We start from the raw sequence: 22765 nt of genomic DNA, 5'->3' as shown, positions 1-22765 counted from the left end.
TATTTGCAATAAAGTCTTTCAAATTTTGTCATTCATTTTTAATGTTTCATTACATCCTTTTTAATGAATGTCCCTCTTTTATTTTTCATGATTTTATCTTCTATGGCAGAATTGCCTTATGGCCTATTAGTTATGTAGCAAAAATGCTGCAAAAAAGATGCTTTTTTAAAATTCTGAACAGATACTTAATATCATGCATGGTACCCCTTTTATTCATCTATTTAAGATGAAGTTATTTAATACATATGAAGTAGAATGCTAGGGACTACTGGGAAGACTATAATAAACAAATTTATTTCTTGTGCTTTTAAAATTTAGAATTATATAATTTTATATTTTCATTGGCCCTCAGAGATAATCCCATTCAGTCATCTCATTTGATAGATATGGGAAATGAAGCACACAGGTTACGTGTCTACTAAGGGAGCTGTAACTAATTCTTAGCAGAACTCCCGCTAATCCAGAACTCCTCCTACTATACTATAATGCTTTCCTTACCTTAGGAATTCAACGAATCATTTGCACTTATTGGAATTAGAATAGTTTTCTTCCATTGTTTCACAGTAGCTAAGCAGAATTTTTATGGAGTGGGGAAATTTAGGCCCATTATATTAATTTTCTCATTAATTTTTGCAGATATATTTATGATGTAACTGTATACATACTTTTGTCCAACTATGGATTTAAATTTCAGGAAAACTAAATTTCTATCATCAAACATGTGCTTACCTATAATACCCAAAATACTATAATACTAAAAATACTGTGTAAAGTACTGAAGCCATTCTGGGAAATCTTTAGAGTTCCTAGGTACGTACCGCATTTTTTATCCTGGATAAGTCCCAAAGGTGTAATGTTGGCTATTATGAAATTGTCTTAGGTGTCAGATTGTAAATTATAATTTTAAAAGTCCTTTTAAATATAATTCCATTGGTAAAAAATGAATTTGAGTTACTGCTTAATTCTCCTTGACCCCATTGATGCTCTAATACCTTTCATTAAGTATATTCCAGGCATCCACTCTTTTCTTCATCCCTGCTCCAGCTAAAGACAGCTGTTCTTCAAGCAGCATTTTTATTAACTTATTTAAGAACTGGGGCATATCTTATTACTCTATTTTCCATTCCTGTCCTATGCAGCTGTAGCTGATACTTTTCATAACAGCCTTTGCATATCAACCTCCTCTCCCATTGCACTCCATTTTTTTTTCTTATTCTCCTTTACTTTCCTTTTTAAGTAAATTAAGGATGTGTGTGTGCATGCAAAAGCCTTCTTTCTTTATCTCTAGTAACCGTATTACTTGAAAGCTTCAGGAATTTAACCGTTATTTCTGTGAGATTATAAGCTTCAGGGAAAAACACTTAGGAATGGTGTAAAAACTCTGAAATGTAAAATATAGGACTTTTAATGACAGCAAATTTTCATTAGTAACAACTCAACTTTAAAATAATGCAATATGAATACAAAGAAAATTATTTGAGCAAAGAGAAGGTTGTGCAAATTATTGTTAACCACAATTTAGTGAATTTCAATTACAAGTTTCATGGCATATGAAAAAATAACTTTTGGTCAGGAAGCTATTTTATAAATAGAAGGCACACATAAATAGAAACCACTAGATGATTGAACACTTTCAAAATTCAAGAAAAGAAATAATGCTTTTTAGTGTATTAATGTTATCATTGTAATTTGAATTTTTTACCACCTAGTATTCACTGCAACCTCAAATAAATCACCCATTCAGTTCTGTGTCTGGATACCTTATGAAAAATTATTACTTTGGAAACAATTTGCAATGTTAGAAAGATAATAAGTAGTATTCCATAAGGATCACAATAATGAAATCTATACAAATAAAAGATACATTAAAAATCAGTAGCCTAATTTTCTGGTTTGTTACTAATTAATTACCCTACTTAAAATTCTTTTTAATGTTTATTTATTTTTGAGAGAGAGACATACACACAGAGCGTGAGCAGGGGAGGAGCAGAGAGGAGACACAGAATCTAAAGCAGGCTCCAAGCTCTGAGCTGTCAGCACAGAGTCTGATGTGGGGCTCAAACCCACAAGCTTGTGAGATCATGACCTGAGCTGAAGTCAGATGCTTAACTGACTGAGCCATTCAGGTGCCCCTAAATTAGCCTACTTTAGATAGGATTTTTTAAAAGCCAAGATCTTGTTTGTAATTTTTAAAATACAACTACATTAATATTTGTTATATGGAAGTCTAACATTTTTAAAGTTTAGACTTAAGATTTAAAACTAACTTTGTATTTAGGATGTTTTTACAGAGAATGGTTAACTGTTTAAGATATGCTCTGTGAAAGCTGGGTAGAATGCTATTCTCAGAAGTATATTAGGAATTTTGCATGAAGATTAACCAACTGCCAAAAGATAGTTGAAAACAGTTGTTGACATGCTTGGCCTAATCTGTAAGGCTTCTTTTCTAGAATGGATATATCAAAAATACAATAAAACTCATCATTTCTACTAACACCTAGATTTGTAAAACATTAGTTAGGAAGTATTTGCCTAGCATTTAAAATTTCTATATAAATATATAACTTATTTTGAATATTGTTGCTGCATTTTTATGGGAAAGCTTTTTTCTTTTCATGTTTTTGTGTTTTTAAAATGTTTTTTACTTATGGAAAATTATTTTATATGCAATGAAATGTACAGAACCTAAGTGTACAATTCAATGAGTTTTTACGAATGCATACTCTTATGTAACACCACTCAACAACATATAGAACATTTCCATCTCCCACAGAAAATTCCCTTGGATACCCACTCTCCAAAGCAACCACTGTCATGATTTCAATCAGCAAAAGTTAGTTTAAGTTGTTCTTGGCTGTATGTACTTTTTAATGTCTGGTGTGTTTCTTTCAACATAATTGTGAAAATTTCAGTAATTGTTCTTTTTTACTGTGGGGTAATTTCACATCTTATGAATATTGCATTATTTTTGTGTGTGTGTGTGTGTGTGTGTGTGTGTGTGTGTGTGGACATGTAGCTTCTTCTAAACTAAGTATTTTGAATAAAATTGCCATACATATATTTTTTAAATCTTTTTTTGTGGAATTCCTGGGTCATAGTCTAGATATGTGTTTGTGTGTAAGTAACTGACAGTTTTCTAAAATGGTTGTACTATTTTAAATACACCCCAACAGCAGTATAGGAGAGTTATAATTATTTCTCAGTATCACCAGAATTTGGTGTTAACAGTCTTTTTAATTTAGACATTCCAGTTGGTGTCAACATTTTCTATCTTATTATAAGTTGTATTTTCATATCAGTGACGATTAATGATGTTAAACCCTCTATGAGTTTGATTTTTTTAGATTCAACATGTGAGTGACATTATGTAGTATTTACCTTTCTGTTTCTGACTTATTTCGCTTGGCATAATGATTTTAAACATTTCTTCTTTTCATATATAAACATTTATAGTATAATCTCCTCTGGATAATAATATATCAAAATTTTTGGTTTTTTCTTTCAGGTAAAATATTTTCTAATTTCCTTTGCAATTTCTTCTTTGAGCCATGGTTATATACAAATATGTTTCATTTCTGATTATTTGGAACTTTTCTAGATATTCTTATGTCATCAATTTTTAATTTATGCCATTGTCAGAGAATATATCTTTAAGACTTAATTTTTAAAAGCTGGCTGAGAAATTTTCAGTGGCTCAGCATATGATTTAACTTGTTGAATATTCTTCCATGCACACTTGAAAATAGTGTATATTCTTCAGTTATTGGCTATAATGTTCTATGTATTAGTTGAATGTGTTTGACACTAATGTTTTGCAAACCTAGATCCTTACAACTTTTCAGTTTAATTATTCTATCAATTATTGAGAAGGGAATGTTAACATATCCCACAACGGTTGTATATTTGTCTGTTTCTTCTTTCAGTTCTGTCAATATTTGATTCATGTACTTCAAAGTTTGTTTTTTTTCCTTAACAAATACATATTTATGATTGCTATAACTTCCTAACTGACCCTTAATCATTATCAACTGTCTCTTTTATCTTTGGGAATACTTCTTGTCCTAAAAGTTCTTTTGTTTGGGAGCACCTGTCGGTTAGGCATCCAACCAGGTCAGGTCATGATCTCGTGGCTTAATTTTTAGAGAGAGAGAGAGCATGAGCTAGGGAGAGGGCAGAGGGAGAGTAAGAGAGAATCTTAAGCAGGCGCCCTGTTGAGCATGGAGCCTGACACAGGGCTCGATTCCAGGCCCTGGGATCATGACGTGAGCCCAAATCAAGAGTCTGATGCTCAATCTACTGAGCCATGAAGACGCCCCTAATCTGCACTTAAAGTCATTATTAATTTCATTGAATTTAGTTCTACTATTTGCTATTTGTTTTCTACTTGTCTTATCTCTTTTTTAGTTCCTCTCTTCTCTCTTTCTTGCCTTCCTTTGAGTTAATTGAATAGTTTTAGTTTTCTACTTTAATTAATCTGTTGGATTTTTAGCTATACTTATTTTTAGTGGTTGCTCAAGGAGATTACAATATGATTGTTTAGTTTGTCATAGCTACTTAATATTGTACAACTTCACATAAAAATGTGAAGTTGCAGGGCACCTGGGTGGCTCAGTTGGTTAAGCAGCCAGCTTCAGCCCAGATCATGATCTCGCAGTCTGTGAGTTCGAGCCCCACGTCGGGCTCTGTGCTGACAGCTCAGAGCCTAGAGCCTGCTTCCAATTCTCTCTGTCTCTGTCTCCCTCTCTCTCTGACACTCCCCTGCTTGCTTTCTCTCTCTCTCTCTCAAAAATAATAAGCATTAAAACAATATTAAGTTGCAAAAATACAATTCCATGCATTTTGCCATATTTTGTGCTATTCATGTCATGCACTTGATATCTGTATACTTTAAATAATTTACATATATGTACATTGTAAACCGCAGTTTATTGTATTATGTTTCTTACAGGGCCAGTAGAGATTTAAATGAATTGAGAAAAGACCACATATCTTTTCTATATAATTATTGTTTCTGGTGTTCTTTATTTCAGTGTCATTTCATCCAGGTTCATACTTCTAGTGTCATTGCCCTTTAACTTTCTTAATACTTTCTTCTGTGCAGGTATGCTTGCATCAAATTCTCTCAGATTTTATTTACTTTAAATAGATTTATTTTGCTTCCACTTTTGAAGGATTTTTTTCTCTGGATATAAAATTCTGGATGGATAGTTACCCCATCTCCCTGCCACCCTCCACACCCCAGTATTTTTCACCTTAAAAATGTCATTCCTTTGTCTTCTAGTACTTATTGTTTCTGATGTCAGCTGCGATTTATATTCTTAGCTCTGGTGTGTGATACATATTACTTTTTCTGGCACTTCTCAAGACATTTTTCTTTATCTTTTCTTTAAGGCAGTTTGTCAGTGATATGACTAATGTGCTTTTTGTTGCATTTGTTTTTTGCTAAGGGTTCGTTTAATTTTTTGTATTGATAAATTAATATTTTTCTGAAATTTGAGAAATTTCTGGTCATTATTTTTTCAAATATTTTTCTTCCTTCTTCTATCCTATTCTGAGACTCCATTTATAACCTCTTGATATCATCATCCTTTAAGTGACTGGGGCTTTATTAATTTTTTTCATTTTTTTCTATGTTCTTCAGATTGAGTTCTATTGATGTTTCACCAAGTTTATTGACAATATTCTGCTGTCTTTAAGCTGTTATAAGTCCAATGAATGTTTCATTTCAGATGTATTTTTAAGTTCTAGAATTTTGATTAATTCTGTTTCATTATCTCTGTTTCTCTGCTGAAATTACCTATTTGGTTTCTAATTATGGTCATGTTTTCTGTTAAGTAAAATAAAATATTTACATGGTTTGAAATTTATTTTCTGATAATTCCTACACTTGAGGTATTCTGTGATTTTTTTTTCTGTTGAACACTTTTTTCTCTTGACTATGAGTCACATTTTCCTGTCACTAGTAATTTTCCTGCCTGCCTTGTAATTTTTAAACTTATATTAGACTTTGCTGGTGATGTTTTGCATAAACTCTGGATTTTGTTATCTTGTTCTTAAGAGTGTTAGTCTTTATTCTAACAGACTATTAAATTACTGAATGATGATTTTGTGAGTATGTGGTTTTGGTTTCTCTATTATCTACAGAGGAAATTCCTTGATCCTGGAACAGAGAATAAAGTAAATATATGATCCTTTTAGGATTTTAATATGAGGCCTGTGCTATTTACCAAGACCTTAATTTGGTGGGATTGAAACTCCAAATTCCAAGGGCGGCTGGGGGGGCTCAGTCAGTTAAGCGTCCAACTTTAGCTCAGGTCCTGATCTCACAGCTCCTGAGTTGGAGCCCCGTGTCAGACTCTGTGCTGCCAGCTTGAAGCCTGGAGCCCACTTCAGATTCTGCAATTCCCAGTTTCTCTGCCCTTCCCCCACTCATGTTCTGTCTCTTTCTCCTTCAAAAATAAATAAACTTTAAAAAAATTTAAAAAATATTGAAACTCCAAATTCTGTCTCCCCTGCACTGGGAAGCAATTAAAATTTCTACTCAGTTTTCCATCTGTTTCTTTCCACTGTGTTCCTCAGTCTGTCCTTATACATGTATGATTAAGCGAGTAGCCAAGCATTTCAGAGGAGTTTAGACCCAGAATTTAGGCCTACCCCCTTTTTGGCTCCCTCCTTTTCCAGCTACTTTGGCAGTCTCACATTCCATTCTCTGACACCTCAAGCCACAAGTTGTTTGTTTGTTTGTTTGTTTGTTTCCTCCATCCAGGGTGCATGGTTGTTATCTGCAGGAGATTTAATCTGATACAAACTGCTGTTGTATCATCAAAACAGATTCTCAAACTTACTATATTTGGGCGCTGAAATATTTTGATATACATTTTTGACTGCCTCTGCAAAATTATTTGTTGCATGATTTTGACAATTCTAGTCACACTGAACATTGTATTTACAATAGCCTTACTGAATATTTTGTGATAAGCACATAGAAGAGAGGTTTACATTGCAATAATATACATGACTCTAAAAGGAACAGTAGTAGATATTTTTGTTCTTACAAATATGTTGGCAATCAGGGACTTTTCTATTTGCTACTTTATTTCACAGAATCCCCAGTCTCACTCGATCTTTTGATCCTTTCTCCTCTATTGGTTGTTTCTCTTTCCATCTCCTTTTATTCTCTCCCCCCCACCCTTACCCAGTGTGTGTGTGTGTATGCATGTCTCATGGAATCCCTGTAAACTCCAAATTCTTTTTTCTCTTTTGTAGAGCTTTCCCCAAACTTTAGATCAGGATTCCTTTTGTATATTTTAATCTATCAAGGTTTTCTGTGCAACTACACTCTTTAGAAAACAGGAATTGTTTCAAGCAGCATTTCATTACAATCAGCATTGGTGACACTTGTTCATCAATCAATACTGGTTACAGAATTGGTGACACTTTCTTCTTGAAATCTGTGCATGCATTCATCCATTTGTTCATTTATTTGTTAAACAAATACTTCCTTTCTAATGTTTTCTTTATTTTTGAGAGAGAGAGAAAGAGAGAGAGAGTGCATAAGCAGGGGAGGGGCTGAGAGAGGTGGGGACAGAGGATCTAAAGCTGACTCCACACTAACAGCTGCAAGCCCGACGTGGGGCTCAAACTCAGGAACCGTGAGATCATGACCTGAGCTAAAGTCAGATGCTCGGGGCGCCTGGGTGGCGCAGTCGGGTGAGCGTCCGACTTCAGCCAGGTCACGATCTCACGGTCCGTGAGTTCGAGCCCCATGTCAGGCTCTGGGCTGATGGCTCAGAGCCTGGAGCCTGTTTCCGATTCTGTGTCTCCCTCTCTCTCTGCCCCTCCCCCGTTCATGCTCTGTCTCTCTCTGTCCCAAAAATAAATAAACGTTGAAAAAAAAAATTTTAAAGTCAGATGCTCAACAGAGTAAGCCACACAGGTGCACCTGTTAAACAAATATTTCTTAATATCAATATATGCCAGATATTATGGGCTTACCTAAGTTTTTTTTTTATGATTTTTTTTTCCAGTTCTATTTGACTGCCCGTTTACTACTAACTTTACAGAGACTCAGTTCATCATCTGCTGTTGTGAAACTATATATACAAATAGTCCCTTTAAATGTTTATTTACTCATATGATTTCCAAGCTTATATATGCATAATTATCCCAAATTGGCCTTTCTTGACCTCTTAGGCTAACTAACCCAATCTTCTCCTCCCAAGATATCTCTATTTATTCATGTTAACAAGATATGAAACTAACATGTAATTTACTCAAATCCCTCAAACAAATCTCCCCAAACCAGTATGTCTCATTTCTTCATTAGTGTCAATGATTCAATTTAGTCTCCAGGTGTTATAGAGTTGTTCTTAATAGACAACTAACTGCTATGTAATTACTCCCTAAGAACTGCTTCAGATAAATAATTTCAAATCAAATTTGTCGTTTTTGATGGATATTCTCATGAGATGGCTTGCTATCTAGAGCTGTCAAACTAATGACTTTATAAAACAAATCAACTTATTTTCCCTCCAAGCAGAACATGTATAACCCATTTTCTTTACAGTATTCTCCAAAAACAAAGCAAAACAAAAGTTTTACTGAGATATTTTTATAAGTAAGCTGTGCATTCAGTAATACTTGATTTAAAAACTATTATTATTATATCTGTGGTCCATAGAGTTTTGGGTCCCCCAGTTGTCTATCTCTACGTGCAGTAGGACAGACACTTTAAACATTTTTAGGAAATTTTTTCCTGTTTACAGATACTTCTTCAGTTCTTTTTCATGTGAATGGAATATGTTAAGATGATTTAATTTGGCACACTAATAACAGTGTGTCAGTCCATATTCCCAGCTTTGTAACACCACCTGAAATCATGTTTATTTTGATAAATTCTGGCCCAGCTACTCCAAAATATATTTCTGGAGTAAGCCAGACAGCTAGAGAGAAGAGTGCCTGAACTGAATAATTAGAACCTCTGAAGAAATAGTTGTACAAAACCATGTTTGATAGTTACTCTGCTCAGTCACATTGAGAGACATTGTAACAAAGAGCCAAGTTAAAGATACTTGGCATTTACTATGTAAGGATGTTGTTGAGGATATTGTTCATTAAATTACATTGTAACCTGTTTATCTGATTTTTTTCTGAGAGAGAGAGAAATATATCTCTCATCTCAGTGACAGGTTATTGCATTTTCTTATTCATTTAATTTTTCTTTATTTATAATCACAGAGATTTACAATCTTGAGTTTTTCCTTTGTATTACTTTCTGTAACACAGGGCCAAATCATAGCCTCCCTCTAGGAAGTGTACAGTGTACTTTTTATCTGTTGACCCGATTCCTGGGTTCATTCTATGTTGTACTCTTCTCTGCCCAAAAAAATAATCACATTCTGCTGATATTCTTTTGCCTTTTTTAAAAGCTCTGTTTCTAATTATTCTTTGTTATTATTGTAATCTGCATTGTACTGTATATATACAACATCTAACCACTTTCTATCAAATTAAACTTTTCCTATTAACTAGCTATGGGGAGGCTCAGGCTTTTCTTAAGTTTAGACTTTACAAATTCATTCTGTTGATTGCTCTCTAGTGCCTCCAGTAGTTACCTAAACTCACCTCTCAAACTTTCAGTGCCTTTCAGTAACATAACACACTTTATGGCCCCCTCTTTTTTCTTATTACTTCCTTAAACTTTCTTTATTCCAGTCTAGTATACTTTCTAGACTTTGACAATTTGTAGCTACTTATATCTTTCCCATACTCATTGTGTTTAAACATCTTTTCCAGCACGTATTTACCGATTCTCAATTGTTCCTCCAAATTAGCCACTAGATATTCTTCCACTGAAACTTTCCTTTGGGCATCACCTATTTGTGGTGGTTTCTGTTAGCTAAATTACTTTTCATATGTGTATGAAAAACAACTTATACCCTAAGACTAATAACTTGCTCACACCATTCAGTGTGAATGTTCAGTAATTGCTATTGATTAAATTCAAATTAGTGCAAAATTTGTATCTGGTAGGCTGAAATATTTTTTTGCACTGAACTTTGTAGGAATTTCTATTTTTATATTGATTCATACTGTGTTAGTGTTGGTAAACTGTACTTTTATTTGTATAGGATCACATATTAGTACTTTGTGTTTCTAAAAAGACTGTAGATTATTTAAAATTAGTAGAAACAAAAATATTCTTAATAACCTAGGAAACATTGTGTTCATACTTTTTAAAATTTTATAAATATAATTTATAAATATAAATTTTCAGGCATCTGTTTTGCTTAAAAGAAAGTACCTCTGCAGTGGAAGATAAAAATATAGTCATAAATAAAGAATTAAGGAAACTTGGTCTTTCATGTTAGTGTACTTAATCAGGTCAGTGAGAAGTCAATACAGACTACCATAAGAATCTTATCATGGGAGGTTGGCAACTGCTCATAATTGATGTTCAGAAGTTTAGAGAATAATTACACTTTATACACACTTTCATCTTCTAAGTGGAACCCTACTAAATAGTCAGTAACAACTGACATGCATTCAACCTACAACAAATGTCACTTATATAGTTCTATAGCTTTCATTTCAATCATGATGAAAGTACTTCACAGATAAGAATAATTTATGAATAAAAATGTAATTTACGGAATACCTTGCCAGTGAATGTTGATCGCTTCATCACAGTTCAGTCATGTTTAGAAAATCTAAGCAAGCTGTGTGATTACTCCAGGAAGCATGGAATGATGTGTTCAAATTAGTACCATCTGTGGATAGAAAAAAATTGAGGTTTTTAGTCATTCTTAAAGAATGGAAATCCGATTCTCCATGCTAAAATGAGTGTAATCCTTTTTGTATCTGTAATTCAATAGGGCAGTTGCTTTGAAACAGTCTAGTTCAACACGCAGTTCATCAAAAGAGAAGATACCGCATATAAATGCTGGTCATTTATGAGTGCCACTGAGGTAGCCTTTAAAAAAAATACTGTCTATGAGTTATGCTATGTATTTGGCTTCGACTTAGATTTATTTCTGGTTTATCTTTCTAAATAAATTTGTTTGGGATATGTGTGTAAAATTTTGCACCACGTGAAAACCAAAGGACTGTTTGAATGAAACATAATTTATGCATACAGTCAACACTTACTGAGTGCCCAGTATGTGCCAGACACTGTGTATCTGTGGAAGGTCCATCACTGTGTCTGTCAAATGGAGGGCAACTCAATTGTTGTTCCTCTTCCTTTAGTCAGGTTACAAAAAATTCTTCTTTTTTCCTTATCAAGTTAAATTACTATCCTTTTAGACCTCTTTTCCCCCCTCTGTGTTATTTATTTGGAAAACACAAGGTCTGTGAACCAGAATTAATCTGCTGAAAATTTTTACTATGTAACATATTTTGCCATTGGAGTCTTCATTCCTAAGACCTGAATATTGGAGGGGGGAACATTGGTCATCGAACCATGGGCATTTAGTCATCCCTTTTGTTGAATTAGGAAAAGGGTAGACTCTTGCCTTCTCCAGTTCATTGGATAACGAATGCATCCCTTTTTCTTGCCACTTTAATTGCTTAGTAAACCCTAGGTAAGGGAAATTGAACATGGAAGGGGTGGTTGATCATGGACTCAGAAGAGAGGGAAATGTGTTGATCATACTCCCTGTTTCCCAGGAAAGAAGAGAGTCTATGGTTTTAATGCAGATGAAAAGTCAATATTAAACTTCTCAAGTATCCCCACTGCTCTTAGGGATAAAACTAAAAATCTTGAATCCAGTTCACAAGGCTCAACATTATCTGATTCTGGCTTTTATCTCCAGCTTCCTACCTTTATCCATGTCCTTGTGGACTCAGATATGTTTCTTAAGGGTTCCTAAAAACTACTCTCTTTTCCCCCAGAATCTTAACACATCCTGATGTTTTCACCTAGGAAGCTACATCTTCTCTGTTAGTTATCTGATTAAATTAAAGCCTTTCCTGACCATTTATCTAAATCAAATCTCCTGTTACTCTCTCTTACTCATTTGCTCATACATTAAAAAAAATATTTATTGAATGCCTGTTTTGTTGCAAGCATTACTCTAGACCTTCAGAGACACAGTCTAGTATGTAGATTGATATTTGCATGTGTATATAATAAATAATAAGCATACACGTTTTGGAGTAATTAATCTTTTTTATTGATATGAATGTAGAATCAAAACCTTTCTAGATCTTTGGTGTACATGTTGGAACAAAGTGGCAATGAAAAGAGGATGAGAGGGCACCTGGGTGGCTCAGTTGGTTGAGCATATGGTTCTTGATTTTGGCTTAGATCATGATCCCAGAGTTGTGGGATCCAGTCTCACATCAGGCTATGCACTGAGTGTGAAGCCTGCTTAAGATTCATTTTCTCTCTCTCTCTCTCTCTCTCTCTCTCTCATTCTCTCTCTCTCTCTCTCTCTCTCTCTCTCTCTGTGTGTGTGTGTGTGTGTGTGTGTGTGTTCCTCTCCTTGTCTCTAAAATAAAATTTCAAAAAAAATTAAAAAAGAAAAAAGGATTAGGCCTATTGAAGGTGGGTTTTCAGAGTAGAATTAATATTTATAGGAGGGTGACTGTCAGTTCAAAACAATGAGGTACAGGGGCACCTGGGTGGCTCAGTAGGTTAAACGTCTGACTCTTGATTTCAGTTCAGGTCATGATCTCATAGTTCATGAGATCAAGCCCCACATTGGGCTCTGCACTGGCAGCACAGAGCCTGCTTAGGATTCTCTCTCTCTGTCTCTTTCTGTCCCCTCTTCTCCTCAAATAAATAAATAAAAACATTTTAAAAACCCAATGAAGGACAAACTAATAGAGGTATCTGGAAATAAATTTTATTTTATTTTATTTTTTTTCTTTTTCAACGTTTATTTATTTTTTGGGACAGAGAGAGACAGAGCATGAATGGGGGAGGGGCAGAGAGAGAGGGAGACACAGAATTAGAAACAGGCTCCAGGCTCTGAGCCATCAGCCCAGAGCCTGACGCAGGGCTCGAACTCACGGACCGTGAGATCGTGACCTAGCTGAAGTCGGACGCTTAACCGACTGCGCCACCCAGGCGCCCCTGGAAATAAATTTTAAAAGAAGCCCCTCAAGATTTTGAGTTTCCTTTTGCTCTACATATTTAAGCAGAGGCCAGAAAAGTAGAAATTGGTCATTTTATAGGAGGAAATTGTATTAGTTTTCTATTGTCATGTCACAAGTTATCATAAATTTAGTGGTTTAAAACAACACTTATTGCTTATTACACAGTTCTGTTGGTCAGAAGTTTGGCTATGTTATGCCTGGATTCCTTACCCAGAGATTCACAAGCTGAAATCAAGGTGTCATTCAGCTGTATTCTCATGTGGAGCTCAATCCTCTTCTAAGCTCACAAGTTTGTGGCAGAATTTGGTTTCTTACAGTTGTAGATCTCAGATTCCCATCTCCTGGCTGGCTCATAGCCAAGAGGTTGCTCTTAATTTCTAAAGATAGTCCTAGATTCTTTACCATATGGCCCTCTTCTTCAAAAGCAGCAATGGATAAATTTTTGTACATTGAATATATCTCTTGTCTAGAATATGTTACTTCCTCTGTAATGAGCCAAAGAAAACTCTCTGCTTTTAAAGGACTCATGCTATAAAATCAGGTCTACTGGATAATCTCTGCCTCTTTTGTTTATTTTTTATTTTTTAAAAGTTTTCATTTAAATTTCATTTAACAGTGTAATACTGGCTTCAGGTGTACACTATAATGATTCAACATTTCCATACAACACCCAGGGCTTATCACAAGTATATTCCTTAACTGATTTGGTTTCTTAATTACAGCTGAAAAAACTTTTCCATATCAGCACCTATAGCAGTGCTTGGTTGAAAAACTGCACGGAGGGGAGTATACAGGGGCCAGGAATCTTGGGGGACATCTGCCTACCTAAAGGTCAGACATAAAAAGACAAATTGACCAGGATCATCTCTAAACTTCCTTCAAATTCTAACCCTGTCATCTTTTGATTCATTTGCCTGTTCCATGAATTCAACCACCAAAATAGATCTAAAAATGTATTTATTTCTTATTGCTACTGTCTTATTTGTCCTGAACACATCCAGTGGTCTATAAATTTGTCCCTTCTCCTGTTGTGTAATTACCAGACAAGACTTGATAAAATGTATTTCTGAACATCTCACTCTGACACCTTGATAGCTTTCCATTGCTTGACAAACTGTAAGTCCTTCTAACACAGTATGTTCCCCAGTTATTGTACAGCCTTTCTGTTTGTAATTGCCAATATGAATTATAAACCATAGTTGAACTTGACTTAGATCACAGTACCCCCTCTTCTAAGTCTCTACCTTTATAATCAGTGAAATTCTATCTCACATGCCACCTTTTCACTTAAAACTTTCCTGAACCCTCAAATCACCCATATGTCTAAATTTGTTTTCTCTTCAGGTGGTCTGAGTTCAAATTTAGTGGCTACGAGATTTAAGTAAATTATGGAAGTTCTACCTTTTATAGAAATTCAATTTAAAAATTTTTTAATGTTTATTTTTGAGAGAGAGAGGGAGAGAGAGAGAGCAAACAGGGAAGGGGCAGAGAGAGAGGGAGACACAGAATCAGAAGTAGGCTCCAGGCTCTGAGCTGTCAGCACAGAACCCGACGGAGGGCTCAAACCCACAAACCATGAGATCATGACCTGAGCCAAAGTCGGATGCTTAACCAACTGAGTTACCCAGGTGCCCCTGGAAATTCTATTTTTTAATCAGATCTAAAACTGATTCCTCTATAAGGTATATTTTCCTTAAAAATAACTTTTTCTCTAGTTGCTTTTCTGCATAACTAAAAATAGAAGAGGGGTGTGTTGTAGGTAGCATATCAAGTATTCTGTTTTTAATGCTACTTTGAAGGTTAATGTTTAATTAAATACAGTAAGGTTCAATGATAACTATTAGTATTGGAAAATAGAGTAATTTAATCTAATCATATGGCTTTAAGTTATCTACTTCTTGTTTTCCATTGCATTAGACTTTGTCTTCTCTTCCAGATTTAGGCAAATATATAAGCAATAGATCTATAGATAATTCAATAAAAATTTAAGATGAAATTAAAATTTTTAACTGGAGTCTAGGCCTTTCTACAGAACTCCAGACTAATGTATCCATCTACTATTTGACATCTCTTTCTGGGTATCTGATAGGCATTTCAAAGTTAACATGCTCAAAATAAATTCTTAATCTCTCTCCCCAAATCTTACTCTTTCCAGCTTGGTTAATAATGACTTCATCTTTCTGTTTGCTCAATCCAGAGGCCATAGGGCGTTCCTCTACTCTCTCTTTCCCTTCCACCTCACATGTCATGCATCAGCAAATCCTGTCAGCTCCCTTTCAAATGATGTTCAGCATCTGAAAGCTTCTGTTCATTTCTGCTGCTGCAATCTGGGTCAGACCATCATGATCTGTTGTGTTGACATTGCAACAGCCTACTAATTGCTGTCCCTGTTTTCACCCTTATCTCCCTTCAGTCTATGCTCTGCACAGTGACTGGTGCAATTCCATGAAAACATGTTAGAGCCTGTCATTCCTCTGCTCAAATGAAAGTCATTAACAATGTCCTACAATGTCATACACAATCTAGCTTTCGTTATTTCCTCTTAGACAGCAACTCCTTCTAGCCACACTGGCCTCCTTGTTATTCTCCAAATATACCAAGCATAGCTCCAACTTAGTGCCTATAATCATGCATTTTCCCCTGCAGGGAATGTCCTTTTTTCAAATATTCCCATGGTTTTCCCCAAGCCTTCATCAGGAACTTCATGCCTTCTAATCTAAAGAGCTTAGATTAGAACTTCACGTCTTCTCTGACTACTCAATTAAAAATTTCAATATCCCTAGATCATCTCTCTCTCTTTCTTATTTCTTCCTTATTTCTCCCCATAACAGCAATCATCATCTAAAATATTATATACAATATTTACTTATACTTTTATTGTGTAAATGCTGTTAAGCACTTGACACAAATTAGGTGCTCATTAGATATTTATTGAATCCTGAATTAATATGATATGTTTAGGGGTCACCTGGGTGGCTCAGTCAGTTAAGCATCTGACTTTGGCTCACGTCATGATCTTGCAGTTCCTGAGTTCTGGCTGCATATCAGTCTCTGCACTGACAAAGCGGAGCCTGGTTGGGATTCTCTCTCGCCCTCTCCCTTTCCGTCCCTCCCCCATTTGTGCACTCTCCCCGCTCTCTTTCAAAATAAGTAAATAAACTTAAAAAAAAACATATGATGTTTAGGAATGAATGGGTTTTCTAACTCATCATTTTCTTATTTTTAAATGTGACTATTGTTATACAGCTTTTGTGAATTATATAATTTTCACACAAGTCACTTGGTATCATTCTATCTCAGCCTTCTAAGCAAAAACCCTTGTACACACACACAGGGAAAGGCATGGTTGAAGAAAGTGCTTATACCACTTAGTGCATTGTTCTTTCGTATTCCTAACCATAACATGCTTGTATTATTACTAATTCAATAAATGGCTATTTCTTGAAAATAAGACATAAGCCTTATGTATATTGAATCCTTAACACCAGGCTCAGAGCCTGACACATGATATGCATATAGCAAACCAGTGGTTAATATGAAATCTATTAAGTGACTCCAAGTAGGACTATGTGATTGTGGGTAATAGACAGATACCTTAGTCTGTGTATTTTCTAAATTTTTTTAACGTTTATTTTTGAGAGAGAGAGAAAGAGAGAGAGAGAGACAGAACACGAGCAGGGGAGGGTCAGACAGAGAGGGAGACACAGAATCCAAAGCAGGCTCCAAGCTCTGAGCTGCCAGCACAGAGCCCTACATGGGGCTCGAACTCACGAACTGTGAAATCATGGCCTGAACAGAAGTCCGATGCTCAACTGACTAAGCCACCCAGGTGCCCCTTAGTCTGTGTATTAATATTAGTCTGCTGGATGATATTCTAGAAAAGATTTTGTCAGTTTTAGATATATGCAAGATAAAATAAAAATCAGCTAATTAAATAAATCAATTAAGTTAATAATATTGTTTATTTAGAATTATTTTATATTCAGCATTTACTATGTATAAGATATAATTGTGTCTATATAGACATTTAAATATGAGTATGTTTTCTTGGGAACTGAATATTAAAACTCAGACCATACCCAGGGAAGTATATAAGTTTAAATGAGCATATAATTTTCTTTTGTACCAGTACTTATATATGAAGCCAAAGTAAGTTTATATAAGATTCTTATGAGTGAATTTGGGAGCAAAATTGGGAATTAATAAAATCACAGTTGTTTTGCCCTCTACCATTTGAACCAGCAGTCTCTGAAGCATCACCTTAAGGTTCTGCTCATTAAATGTGGTGATACTAATCTAAGGGCAGTTGTAATAAGAGTTGCCACTAGGTGCATAATAGGGACATATTTTTTAATCCATTTCTTCCTTCCATTTATAAAATTTTTGGTAATTCTAATTGTTTTCAATTTTTCTCCCTTAATTTTTAGTCCCCAGTGTACCCACAAATATTGCTTTTTCTAATGTTCAGTCAACTAGTGCAACATTAACATGGATGAGACCTGACTCTATTCTTGGCTACTTCCAAAATTACAAGATCACCACTCAGTTGCGGGCTCAGAAATGCATAGAATGGGATTCTGAAGAATGTGTTGAGTATCAAAAAACCCAATACCTTTATGAAGCTAACCTAACTGAAGAGACAGTGTATGGATTAAAGAAATTTAGATGGTACAGATTCCAAGTGGCTGCCAGCACCAATGCTGGTTATGGCAATGCTTCAAATTGGATATCTACACAAACCCTGCCTGGCCGTAAGTATTATCTTGTATGTGTATTTATACTTCTGCATTCAAGAAAAAGATCTTTGAATGATTTTCCACAAAAATCACTCAAAGTATATGTAATAATTGCTCTTGCAACTTTAATTTTATTTTTAAAACTAACTAGTTAGCCTACTTGCTTAGACAGCATTAATCATAATTAGCTAAATAAATTTCTGGTACTTATCCTGAACACTATCTACATGGAATTTTAATGGCTTCTATGCAAAAGAAATAAGTATTACACACTTATAAGTAAATACATATACACACACATTGATATCTGTTAATGATTTCTACTTAAAACAGTTGTGTATAAAATCACTGAACATGAAAATAACTGAATTAGTGTATACACTAATGCACATAGTACCATTTGTTTTTAATTTAATTGAATCCCAATGGGAAATTCAATTTCAAACATTATTTGTTAGGGCTTTTCTCAGGCTTTCAGAGTTGTACCAAGGTCCTAGAGTCTTCTCTTGCAATAAAGCATTATGTGCCTCTCTTGTAGTATCATTAAGCTATACTGATTGCCACTGAGCACCCTTAGTCCATGCCTACCTTTTCCCTTCATGTATAGATGCTTTGCTGCTTTTAAGCCAGACTTTACAACCTTTTCAGTGACTTTAGGCGTGCGCACACACACACACACACACACACACACACACACACACACACTCTTGCAATAGCTGAGACAGATCTCTCAGCAAGCAGCTTTTCAGCTTGTGCTTTTTACCTAATAAAATCCTGAGGAAGGAAATACCAAGAGTGCAACTCCTAGCTTGAGATATGGGGAAGGAAAAAATACAGAGAAAAAACACATAATAATTTTTCAAAATTATTCTGCTATCTACCTATCTTTCAGGACTTTTGTATTCAAGAAAAATCTCTTTACATGCTTTTCCATAGAAATCACTCAAAGTATAGGTAAAGATGCTCTTGCTACTTTAGTTTTATATTTTAAAACTAACTGATTACTCTACTTGGTTAGATACTATAACTACCCATTAGTAAGTAAATAAATGTCTATTATTTATCCTGAACACTATCTACATAGAATCGTAATGTCTTCCATAAAAAACAAATAAATTATAAATCAAGTCCTGCAAGTCAGAGCTCAGGAGTGGCTGCACCATCTGAAATGCCACTTCCACCCCAAGATATCCATAGCAAATTTCAAGTTGGCCGGGTCGCCCATCTCAACACCATCCCACATAAGCCATCCAAATAGGGACCTTAAGTTATCATTCTTCTCTCTTGATCAAGACTGTTACTAGATAATTCCTTTCAAATCCAAATCACATTTTCCTAAAAGTTTTTGATACCTATAGGTAGAGTAACATACACACGTGCAAAGACACACACACACACACACACACACACACACAGAGATTGTCAGTGATAAATAGATGTTGTTGTAGATCTTTATAGATAGAGAAATAAACTTTGATCTAGAAGTTTTATTTTTAGGTCCCTGATTGTGCCTCTTGTTACTCTTCCCAGGAGCACCTGGCATAATGTTTGCATAAAATTCCAATCAATATTTGTTAATGCAACACAACATTTGAGATAGAATCCATGTGATTCAGCCCTCAACACAATTATCCAGCTTCTGCTCCTTGTAGCACTTTGACTTGGGTTCTATAGTATCCTCTCTTCTGGTTTTTCTCCTATCTTCGCTGGTAACTCTTTTCAGTCTTCTTTGCTCATACTTTTTTTTAACTCTAAGTGTTGGAGAGCCCATATATCTATATTTGACCTTTTTCTGTTTCAACACACAACCCTTAGGAGATCTGACCTTGAAGTAACCTTATCTTGTCCTATGGCTTTAAAGTCTTATTCTCAAATATCTATTTCCAGCTCTGACTCCTCCCTAGAACTCAGATCAGTATATGTACCTGGTCAACTGACATCATTGGGCATGTGTGTCAAATATAACTCTGAAAGTTAATGTGGTCTAAACACTAAACCTTTCATCCTCCAACCTTCCCTGTTTCAGTAAAGTTCACCATTACTCATCTGGTTGCAGAAAATGAAAATCTAGGCAGAATTCTGTTCCTCCTCAACTCTGCCAATGATTTATTTCAACTGTGCCATCTAAATACATCCCTTCATTTGCATTGCTATAATACCAGTCCTATCCTTGTTACTACTACCACTGCATTGACCTCTTACTGACTTCCTGAGCTTTTAGGCCCATCTTTTTAAACCTAAATCACATGATGTCACTTCTTTGTTTAAAGCCATTCAAAGAATTTCCATTACTTTAGAATAAAATTCAAATTTCTTAACACGATTAACAAAGCCCTACATGACCTGGCTCTTACTTAACCCTCTAACCTCATCTGTAACTACTTTCCCCTCACTATACTCACCATTTACTTTTTCTGTTGCTTAATTGCACTTGACTCCCAGAACTTGGGCCTTTGCACCCCTTCTTCCTTTTGACTGGAATGCTCTTTTACTTCCATCTTCACATGAGCAGCTTTTCATAATGTATACCTCTACTTAAATGATTCCTGCCCAAAATGGATTTCTCTGACCACCCAATTTAAAATAGCCTTGCAGTATTTTTCTAGAATGCCATCTTACCTTAATGAGCATTTATAATTATGCAATAGCTTTTTTATTTTTGTTTGTTTTTAGAATCTGTCTTGACCATTGCTATTTCTATTGCCTAGAGAATGGTTCCTGGTAAGAGTAGGTACTCAGTAAATATTTTCTAAGTGAGTGAAACTTGATTTAATAAGCTGAAGTGGGTAGGGGAGAATGAACTGTCTTCCAGTTCAGGTGATACTGAGCATGATGGTGCCATAACACAGAGAAGAAAACTATGGAACAATCAAATTTGGGTTGGGTTTATTAAATAAATATGGTTGTTTTGAACCTACTGATTTTGAGAAGAAGTAACTATTCTAATCCAATTAACTAGAAAACAGAAAGAAATACATACTTAGAGATAAGAAAGTAGGTAAAGTAGGAGTTTTAGTTTCATCAGCCAATAGGAATAAATAAAAATCACACATGAAGATTTGATTAAAAAATGATACATTGACTGAATGAATAAACTTTAAAGTCCCAGAAGGGCAACTGGGTGGCTCAGTCGGTTAGGCGATGGACTTCAGCTCAGGTCATGATCTCACAGTTTGTGAGTTCCAGCCCCATATCAGGCTCTGTGCTGACAGCTCAGAGCCTGGAGCCTGCTTCAGGTTCTATGTCTCCCTCTCTCTCTGCCCCACCCTTGCTAGCATTCCATCTCTGTCTCTGTCTCTGTCTCTGTCTCTGTCTTTCTCTTTCAAAAATAAATAAACATTAAAAAAATTAAAAAAAAAATTTAAGTCCCAGGGCAACTGGAAGTTAAGTGAAGGGGTACTATAATGAATGAAGCAGGCTGTTATTTTTTTTTGAATATATGAAATTTATTGTCAGATTGGTTTCCATACAACACCCAGTGCTCATCCCAAAAGATGCCCTCTTCAATGCCCATCACCTACCCTTCCCTCCCTCCCACCCCCCCATCAACCCTCAGTTTGTTCTCAGTTTTTAAGAGTCTCTTATGCTTTGGCTCTCTCCCACTCTAACCTCTTTTTTTTTTCCTTCCCCTCCCCCATGGGTTTCTGTTAAGTTTCTCAGGATCCACATAAGAGTGAAAACATATGGTATCTGTCTTTCTCTGTATGGCTTATTTCACTTAGCACCACACTCTCCAGTTCCATCCACGTTGCTACAAAGGGCCATATTTCATTCTTTCTCATTGCCACGTAGTACTCCATTGTGTATATAAACCGCAATTTCTTTATCCATTCATCAGTTGATGGACATTTAGGCTTTTTCCACAATTTGGCTATTGTTGAAAGTGCTGCTATAAACATTGGGGTACAAGTGCCCCTATGCATCAGTACTCTTGTATCCCTTGAGTAAATTCCTAGCAGTGCTACTGCTGCGTTATAGGGTAGGTCTATTTTTAATTTTTTGAGGAACCTCCACACTGTTTTCCAAAGTGGCTGCACCAATTTGCATTCCCACCAACAGTGCAAGAGGGTTCCCGTTTCTCCACATCCTCGCCAGCATCTATAGTCTCCTGATTTGTTCATTTTGGCCACTCTGACTGGCATGAGGTGATATCTGAGTGTGGTTTTGATTTGTATTTCCCTGATGAGGAGCGATGTTGAGCATCTTTTCATGGGCCTGTTGGCCATCTGGATGTCTTCTTTAGAGAAGTGTCTATTCATGTTTTCTGCCCATTTCTTCACTGGATTATTTGTTTTTGGGTGTGGAGTTTGGTGAGCTCTTTATAGATTTTGGATACTAGCCCTTTGTCCGATATGTCATTTGCAAATATCTTTTCCCATTCCGTTGGTTGCCTTTTAGTTTTGATGATTGTTTCCTTTGCTGTGCAGAAGCTTTTTATCTTGATGAGGTCCCAATAGTTCATTTTTGCTTTTAATTCCCTTGCCTTTGGGGATGTGTCAAGTAAGAAATTGCTGCGGCTGAGGTCAGAGAGGTCTTTTCCTGCTTTCTCCTCTAGGGTTTTGATGGTTTCCTGTCTCACATTCAGGTCCTTTATCCATTTTGAGTTTATTTTTGTGAATGGTGTAAGAAAGTGGTCTAGTTTCATTCTTCTGCATGTTGCTGTCCAGTTCTCCCAGCACCATTTGTTAAAGAGACTGTCTTTTTTCCATTGGATGTTCTTTCCTGCTTTGTCAAAGATGAGTTGGCCATACGTTTGTGGGTCTAGTTCTGGGGTTTCTATTTTATTCCATTGGTCTATGTGTCTGTTTTTGTGCCAATACCATGCTGTCTTGATGATTACAGCTTTGTAGTAGAGGCTAAAGTCTGGGATTGTGATGCCTCCTGCTTTGGTTCTCTTCTTCAAAATTACTTTGGCTATTCGGGGACTT

The 22765-nt window shown here is 35.6% G+C and overlaps 2 protein-coding genes across 5 annotated transcripts in view; one reads left to right on the top strand and one right to left on the bottom strand.

Moving 5' to 3' along the window:
* The window catches only part of LOC147579020 (uncharacterized), a 169641-nt gene that overhangs the window by 29634 nt on the left and 117242 nt on the right, over positions 1-22765 (bottom strand). For all 3 annotated transcript variants that reach the window (XR_015253467.1, XR_015253466.1, XM_086712738.1), the window contains exon 2: positions 10658-10769. The gene's annotated coding sequence lies outside the window, so the exon portion shown is untranslated. The remainder of the gene's footprint in view (positions 1-10657; positions 10770-22765) is intronic.
* The window catches only part of PTPRQ (protein tyrosine phosphatase receptor type Q), a 257649-nt gene that overhangs the window by 142447 nt on the left and 92437 nt on the right, over positions 1-22765 (top strand). For both annotated transcript variants that reach the window (XM_086712736.1, XM_086712737.1), the window contains exon 44: positions 17529-17852. In XM_086712736.1, the coding sequence (XP_086568862.1) occupies positions 17529-17852 (324 nt within the window). The remainder of the gene's footprint in view (positions 1-17528; positions 17853-22765) is intronic.

Source organism: Puma concolor, chromosome B4 (genome assembly GCF_028749965.1).
Source record: "Puma concolor isolate L17-30 chromosome B4, mPumCon1.1.hap2, whole genome shotgun sequence".
NCBI classification, from domain to species: Eukaryota; Metazoa; Chordata; class Mammalia; order Carnivora; family Felidae; genus Puma; species Puma concolor.
Note: the sequence above shows the minus strand (reverse complement) of the source record. Positions and strands in the feature narration are given on the sequence as shown.